Source organism: Aegilops tauschii, chromosome 2 (assembly GCF_002575655.3).
Source record: "Aegilops tauschii subsp. strangulata cultivar AL8/78 chromosome 2, Aet v6.0, whole genome shotgun sequence".
Taxonomy (NCBI): domain Eukaryota; kingdom Viridiplantae; phylum Streptophyta; class Magnoliopsida; order Poales; family Poaceae; genus Aegilops; species Aegilops tauschii.
Window position 1 is genome coordinate 368,930,212 of NC_053036.3, and position 8,524 is coordinate 368,938,735.

Below are 8,524 nucleotides of genomic sequence, written 5' to 3' on the forward strand. Positions count from 1 at the left end.
AGGGACGGCTGGTAAATGGGCGCGAGAAACGAGGAAGCTGAAGACATGATTATCTTGCCGCAGAAACGCCTCGATTCTCGGGATGGTCATTAAGATAAGATCCGTTTGGATATGACAGAATAAAAAATGAATTTAATGGAAGATGACGTCATGGCGGGTTACCAAGAATCCAGAAGATGACGTTACAGCGGGTTATAACCTTCGCACAAGCAGAAGCCGGAAGATTTTCTCTTAAAGGTATTGAAGATTGACATGAACCGGTTCAAATCAATCTGGGGCCTAATGTTGAGGATATAACCATTAGAGTCACCCGCCCAGGAGGGGCCGGGTTACGTCATAATGATCATCACGTGAAGCCCAGTACCAAGCTTGAGGATGGCGGTTCAGTAATGGGCTTAAGACCCAGAGGCGGCTTAAGGCCCGTAGTGATAAACCGCTGTTATGGCAAGACTTGTAGTGTAAGGCAAGAATAGTTAAGAGTCCGAGCCGGACACTGTTATAAGCTGGCTGGGACTCTGAGAGCCGCTGGGCGTCAACCTCTCTATATAAAGGGACGACCCGGCGGCGGTTCAGAAGAGGGAAACATCAGATCGATAGCCAGGCATAGCGGGTAAGCTCCCTGGTCATCGTAACCCTAAGTAATTCCACCTCAACTGGAGTAGGCTTTTACCTTCACCGTAAGGGGCCGAACCAGTATAATCCTCGTGTCGTTTGTCCCGTTTAACCCCTTTAAGCTTCCTAGCTGCGATGAATCCACGACTAAGTCCTTGCACGAGGACATCTGCCGTGACAATTCCACGACAGTTTCCTAAATCTCGAAAGCTTCGTCCACACCAAACTCAACAAGAACTCGTGAGATAAGTTAGTATAAACCAATACAAACACCTTATCATTTTCTACTGTAACAAATCACTAAAATTATTATTCAACATTGCATACAAAATGCCTCTGCATATTTAATACTCCTATCCTCAAATAGAATCATTAAACAAGCAAACATATGCAAACAATGTAAACATAACAGCAATCTGCCAAAACAGTACAGTCTGTAAAGAATGCAAGATTCATCATACTTCCCTAAGTCCAAACATTATGAAATTCTACCATACAGTAGAAAATTTATCAGAGCTTAATATGCAAAAAGTTTCAACATTTTATCATATTCTGACTTTTCTAGGGAATTTTTGCAACAGCGGTAAACTTTCTGTTTTGAAATAGCAACATGTATACTTGCAAAATAAGCATGGTAAAGGCTATCCTTGAAATTTTTATTGAAAATAAAGATGCAAAACATTATTCTAAATAACAGCAATCAAATACTAACAAAATAAAATGACGCTCCAAGCAAATCACATATCATGTGGTGAATAAAAATATAGCTCCAAGTAAAGTTACCGATGAACGAAGACGAAGGAGGGGATGCCATCCGGGGCATCCCCAAGCTTAGGCTCTTGGTTGTCCTTTAATATTACCTTGGGGTGCCTTGGGCATCCCCAAGCTAAGGCTCTTGCCACTCCTTATTCCATAGTCCATCGAATCTTTACACAAAACTTGAAAACTTCACAACACAAAACTCAACAGAAAATCTCATGAGCTCCGTTAGCGAAAGAAAACAAACCACCACTTAAGGGTACTGTAATGAACTCATTCTTTATTTATATTGGTGTAATATCTACTTTATTCCAACTTCTCTATGGTTCATACCCTCCGATACTACTCATAGATTCATCAAAATAAGCAAACAACACAAAAAAACAGAATCTGTCAAAAACAGAACAGTCTGTAGTAATCTGTATCAAACGCAAACTTCTGGAACTCAGAGAAAACTACCAAAATAGGATGACCTGGATAATTTGAATATTGATCTAATTCAATTGGAATCAGTATTTTATCACTTTCTGGTGATTTTAACAATTCTTTTCGTGAGCAGAAAGTTTCTGCCTTTTTCAGCAAGATCAAATAATTATCATCCAAGAAGATCCTATAGGTCTTATTTGGCACAAACACTAATTAAAACATAAAACCACATCTATCCAGAGGCTAGATGATTTATTTATTACTAAACAGGAACAAAAAGCAAATAACAAAAATAAAAATTGGGTTGCCTCCCAACAAGCGATAACGTTTAACGCCCCTAGCTAGGCATGGTGATTTCAATGATGCTCACATAAGAGATAGGAATTGAAACATAAAGAGAGCATCATGAAACACATGGCAAGCACATTTAAGTCTCACCCACTTTCTATGCATAGGGATTTTGTGAGCAAGCAACTTATGGGAACAATAATCAACTAGCATAGGAAGGCAAAACAAGCATAACTTCAAAACTTTAAGCACATAGAGAGGAAACTTGATATTATTGCAATTCCTACAAGCATATGTTCCTCCCTCATAATAATTTTCAGTAGCATCATGAATGAATTCAACAATATAACCATCACCTAAAGCATTCTTTTCATGATCTACTTGCATAGAAATTTTATTACTCTCCACATAAGCAAAATTCTTCTCTTTCGGAATAGTTGGGAGTATCATAAGAGACTCGAATACTATAAATTGTTTCCGCGTTAAATGAGTAGTGTTCAGAAAAAGGGTAATCATAATCATGACAAGTTTTATAAATATAATCATCACTACTCTTCATAGCATAAGTGTCATCACAATAATCATCATAAATAGGAGGCATGCTATCATCATAATAAATTTGCTCATCAAAACTTGGGAGGCTAAAAATATCATCTTCATTAAACATAACATCCCCAAGCTTGGGACAAACATTAATTGCAGCAAATATATTCTCAAACATGTCATTCTCATCAAACATAGCATCCCCAAGCTTGGGCCTTTTCATATCATAAGCATAATCACTCTCATCATACAACCCATTAACGGTCGCGCAAGGAGCGCTCTCTGGGCATGTCCACGTAGGATAGGAAACGACACGTGATGTACTGTGATGTCGGTCGTCGTGCCCTCCTTCCTTCCCCTCTGAAGGCAGTCGCTCGCACACCCATCTCCATGCCTCCTCCTTTCCCATTTCACACCTCCCCTCATCTCTCCCTCGTCAACACAGCCGCGACTCCGTCCTCCCTTCCTCTTCACCATGGAAAACCACCTCCCAGGCGTCGCCAGCAGGAGAGGAGCCGGCTCCGCTCTCCTACGCACCCTCACAAACATCATTGCCTTGGGTGAGGAGTTCGTGGGAGGAGAAGTCGAGAAGGCCGGGGTGGGAGGAGGAGGAGGAGGTGGAGTTAGTTCAGCAGATCAGCAGCGGCGGTGCCGGGAGAGGAAGGGCCATGGCGGCGGAGGCTTTCGGACTACGCGTTGAGCAGTGTCTCTCCATGCCGCCGGGACGGCAAGCCCATGGAGAAGCGCGGTCACCCCGGTACATGGCCGTCTTCCATCTCCATCTGCTGCTCCCCACTCCTGCCGTCCCATGGCCTGCGTCGCCGCTGCTTGGCTGTTCCCACCTGCTGATACTACTCGGATCCCTTGGCTATTCAGGTGATTTGAGTCATCCCTACCTTGTGCATGTTGTGTTTGATAAAATGTCCATGAGCTAATGGGTTGTGTTGATCCTGTGTTTCTTGTCCTCCTCTCCTTGATTAACAGTTCCTGTCTCCACATCTTTGCAAAGTTTCCTGAATGGACTCAAGAGTTAGGACTGTTGAGTTAGTAATCAATCTCATGGTATGTCTGTTGTGCCACCGAAGTTGTTTATATTGATAGGTAATAGCAATAAAATAGTTCATTTGAATGATTTGTTTGCAGCAGGCATCTTTCCATCGAGAGATCCGTGAATAAAAGCGGCCTTTCTGGGATTGTCAAGGTTTGACTTGATTTACCCATTTTTCTCTTATCACTGATTCTTGCGCTACAATTGAAAGAGTGGATTCCTTTTTCTGTTCAAGAACAAAAACAATTCAGAGAAGTTGAGGTTTAGGTGTTTGGTCCCTATTAACATCTTGTTTGTCATTGGGAGTAAAAGAATTTGCAAATATGAATGTCAATAAGTCATCGTATTTCTCTTTTTTTATATGACAGAAAGTACTTACATTCCTATAACATGCCTGTTTTTTGCGTGGATCCTAAAACATGCCTTAAATGGTCAGATGTTTTGTCTCTCTTTTAGGGTGATGAATTTATATCAAGATGTTAATAGGTTTTAGGTCTTCAGGCGCCTACAGGAATATGGCATAATGCACACTATTTTTTATCTCGCCTGTTTCAACTTCTGCACTATTAGCATATCTTTCATTGGAAATTCCCAACGAAGCAATCAACTAATGGTTATAATGCATTTCTATTGTTATTGCAGGTATTCACTAATAGAGAGTTGCATCCAAAAATAAAGTAGCTAAAGCTTTTTCAAAAATCAGGGGCCTCCCCCCGGCTCCATTTTTTAATGAAGAAAGAGAAGCCATACGAGTACCACAACAACGAAAGCTAAAACAGACTCTGAACCTAAACTGGGGGTAAAACAGTTCGCTGCACGCCTTATTACAGACCAAAAAACCAGAATCTCAGTGGCTAAAGCTTTGGTTCGCTAAAAAAATTACATGGTTGATTAACAGCAGCTTACCTTAACAGGTACAAAATCTCAGTTCGTGCATTCTATTTCAGTGGTTTTACACTGCCCTTCTCATTTTTATCTGCTGCTGCATACTTTTGATTCATTTTGGTCTTGCATATTTGTGACACTATCTCTATCTGGCGCCTTTTCCAATAGTACTGCATTTTTTATATTGGTTTTCACTTGCTGACATTTCCTACTATTTCAGGCGGTGTTCAAACCTGGTGGTAAAGACCTACAAAAAGTTTGAGGTGGAAATTTACGTCCTTGCCAAGGATGAAGGTGGTCGCCACACTGCCTTCTTCTCAAATTACAACCCATAGTTCTACTTCAGGACAGCTGACATATGTGGGAAAATTGAGTTTCCTCCGGACGTGAAGATTGTTATGCCTGGTGACAACATAACTGCAATCTTTGAGTTGATGTTGCCTATTCCACTCGAACCAGGTACGCCTACATTGCTTCAAACGTTTGTCATCTGAATCGCTTTATAGTAGCAGAGAAGAACTTCATCTGACGGTCATGTGCTCTGCAGGGCTAAGATTTGCGCTGAGGGAAGGAGGGAGGACCGTCGGCTCCGGAGTCATTGCCGAAGTCATGAGCTAATAACAAATGTTCCAGACCTTTCTCTTTTTACTTCTCAGTTAGTTCTATGATTTTTTTCTAAGGATTACAATGCTGCGAATCAAATGTCCATCGTAGGAAAAACAAATTAAGGTTATAAATCCTACAATTTTTTAAAATAAAATTTCTACGAATCAAAGGAGCCGGTAGAGTAGAAGCATGCAACACACTAGCTACTTTTGCGTTTGAAGTATGAGTACGGACAGAAGCATCCCTTCGACTTATTAGTGCATCTCCAACGCCTTGCCGTAAAACGTACAGGCCGACGCGTTCGGACGCACTTTGCCATCCAACGCGGACCGTATTTCGTCCGTTTTCCCCAAACTGGAAGCAAACCTGGGGAGACTGTGTGGGAGTCTAGATCTCATTGAATCAATATTTAAGTAGCAGTAAGTAATGACTACAAACACTCCATGCATCTACAGATCGCTTGCGTCTCTCGCTCTGAATCTAATCTTCAGATTTCTGTTGTCCACCACAAAATAACTTGATTAAAGATACTATGGGATCTTGGAGACCTCAGATGTAGGTGAGGATGAGGTGCCAGATATGAAATTATGAAGGATGAGACATGTCTGATGAAGAAGGCTTGGCTAGGTATATTAGAACAATCCATGTTTTATTCTTGGCACTATACAAGTGCATCTCCTCTTTTACTGTAATAGCATGATGCGCTAATTTTCTTACAAGTCTGATAAATATGTATAATTATATGATTATTGAAGCCCACATATATTTTTAAGCAATGCAGTATGTGGTATTGCTTTTCATTTCTTTTAGACAATAGTAAAAAGAAAATCTGGTCCAAAAGTATGTGGTATACAGTTTAAAAAAATGGTCTGGTGGTCAGGAGTCATGTATGATATAGTTATCATTTGGATGCTTAAAGCTGGTCATTTTGTAGGAATATGCCTGGGTTTTTGTCAAATGCAAGCCGCACTTCATATTTTTTCAAATGGATTTTCTTATCAAATAATTGTCTCTTACGTGGATATACTTTGTGTTAAACCCAAGAAATAAAAGGTGAATTATCCATGATTATGATCTGGTATTACTTTGAACATTTTGTGTTTCATGGTATCCTAAAATACGGTCTGCTTTTTAGAGTTTATTCCCATTTACTTGTGTTCTTCCAAAATAATAGTATATTAGTTGTTTATTAGACTTCCTTCTGGTTGTTGAAATTTAAATGTTTGCCGTGGAATAGGAAATTTGAGTACAGTAGCCGTTAGCCTGAAAATAATATAGTGAGCCATAGAGAAGATTGTTGCTCTAATTGACTGGTATTTATCGCGCTGATCTCTTTCTCTCGCACCTACAATTGTAAAAATGCCCCTGCTGAATATCTTGAATGGTCCTAGAACCTTCTCACTTACAGGTCTAGTGATCCTTGCGAACTTCTTTCCAACATTGAAGCACAAATTGCAAAAGCAAACGATGAATCCATAACAAAGAAAGATATCATGAAGAGAGTAGAAAAATGGCTATTGGCCTGTGATGAAGAGACTTGGCTTGAGGAATATAATCAATCCTGTTTTTTTCAATGAAGATATGCTAGCACATGGTCCATCAGTTTAATATGATTTCCCCCTTTTTCTTCTCTATGTTGGCATGCTTATACTGATATTCAATTTGGCTGCCAAGCTATGATTTAGGTAATGTCCTCTTTAATGTTTGCATATGCCCTACTGCAGGATGATAACAGGTACAGGAAGGGGTGCCCATTTGAATCTCAAGCATGCAGAGAAAGCAGGGGTGCTTGTTCAAAAGATTCCAAGTGAGTGAGTCTTCATTTCTTCATTTGGACACTAGTGATTCCGTATAACTGTGCTCCATCATTCATAAGCGCAATCTACTTCCTATTTTGTCAAAAAGATCCACTGTGATCTTCGTTTCTTCGGTTGGTCACTCAATCGCTCATTTGGTATGTAATATGATCAGAAGCTACATTTGTGCAGCTATGATTGACAACTTGATAGACAAGACATTTGCCTGGGAGGATGAAAGCAATACACCATTTCTTTATGACGTGGTAAGTCACTGAGCTAGCTCACCATGATTATAAGAAATCAAGCACACTAGATCTGATGCATTGAATTTTCATGCGAAGGTTCACATGGTTGCCATTTTGGAAGAGCAAAAACTCGGGAGAGTACAGAAAGAGGAAGATAAGCGACGATACCGGATATAAATTCCACATCCTCTGGCACTACACTCACAACAGAAGTCATCAGTCTTGTTCACTGACTCTTAACAGAGGACCAGAAGAACATGTACAATCTATTGCGTAAAGAGAATGAGATGATATTTGGGTCCAAGTCTGTTCCGAGGAAGATAAGCAGTTTTAATAGGAGGACACCCAAATGGGAGCGAGGCTGGTTTCATGACTCCGATGCCCACACCCAAGCTTTTGACACCACGCTCGTACTCTGGACGGTACAACAATTACTTCAAGGAGAACCGGCGGATGACGGCGGCACCACTCAACTTCTCGGCGGCTTCCAAGGATGACATGTTATCCTTTGCCTCCATGAGCGGATCGGAGCCTGATTCTCCATTAGTTTTGCACTGAGTATGATATTGCCCAACATTTTGTCATCCTCTGGTTCTTTTGTCAACGTATTTTTCTGATTTTCTGCAAAAAATATATTTGTATGTTATTCAGGCATAAGACAGCGGTGGGGTGGCAGGCCGCACCTGTGCCCATGTTGTCACTGACAATCCACTTGGTCGTCGCCGACTGGGGTTGCCGTGCGGGAACTACGTGTTGACCACGGCGTGCCCGTATGATGCTCTACTTTTGAAACCTGCTATCAGTTCCTTTTGATTTACTATTGTCTTTTGTTATCACTGATCTTAGTGTCCATACTGTCACTGTTAGTATCTATGTTGTCACTGTTTATACTGCTCCAGTCAGGAACTTGCACCTGTGACTATTTTCATATTACTATCTTGTTGCTCTCATGCAAATACGATGTGCAACACTAACAAAGCTTGTATCCAGAAGACTAACCCAAAGAATAAAAAAGACAGTGGAAGGGGTGCATCCCACCTGGTACCGCCCCAACTTCCTCTCAGGCGGCGCACCAAGGGTGCGCCCCAGTCACTAGTTAATAGTATGGATAGCACCAATAGTATAGCAATTATCATCATCACAATGAGTAATAGGAGCAACATCATTTGGGAGGGATACCTTTCTACCTTTGCTTCTCCATCTTTTCTTTTTCTTCACATCATGTGTGGGTTTAACCCTCTCTTTTGAGCTCCTTATTAATGAGATGGGTTGAATAGAAGGCTCCTCCTCGTTACCTGATTCATCATAAGAAA

General features: G+C 40.9%; 1 protein-coding gene across 6 annotated transcripts; it reads left to right on the plus strand.

The window, feature by feature from the left end:
• The first annotated feature begins 3,007 nt into the window (after positions 1–3,007).
• On the plus strand, positions 3,008–8,184 carry LOC109759639 (65-kDa microtubule-associated protein 7). 6 transcript variants are annotated; one of them, XM_073508587.1, is made up of 11 exons: positions 3,008–3,504; positions 3,613–3,690; positions 3,772–3,829; positions 4,319–4,590; positions 4,782–5,020; positions 5,109–5,586; positions 5,695–5,794; positions 6,892–6,974; positions 7,156–7,229; positions 7,308–7,769; positions 7,863–8,179. In XM_073508587.1, the coding sequence occupies exons 7-10, from the start codon at positions 5,769–5,771 to the stop codon at positions 7,386–7,388; spliced, it is 264 nt and encodes an 87-aa protein (XP_073364688.1). In that variant the 5' UTR covers positions 3,008–3,504; positions 3,613–3,690; positions 3,772–3,829; positions 4,319–4,590; positions 4,782–5,020; positions 5,109–5,586; positions 5,695–5,768; the 3' UTR covers positions 7,389–7,769; positions 7,863–8,179. The 6 variants fall into 6 exon arrangements, 5 of the variants coding, with proteins under 5 accessions (XP_073364688.1, XP_073364686.1, XP_073364687.1 ...); XR_005768289.3 differs by having other exon boundaries at positions 5,109–6,220; positions 7,863–8,184; XM_073508585.1 differs by having other exon boundaries at positions 3,775–3,829; positions 5,109–5,794.
• Positions 8,185–8,524: the final 340 nt, after the last annotated feature.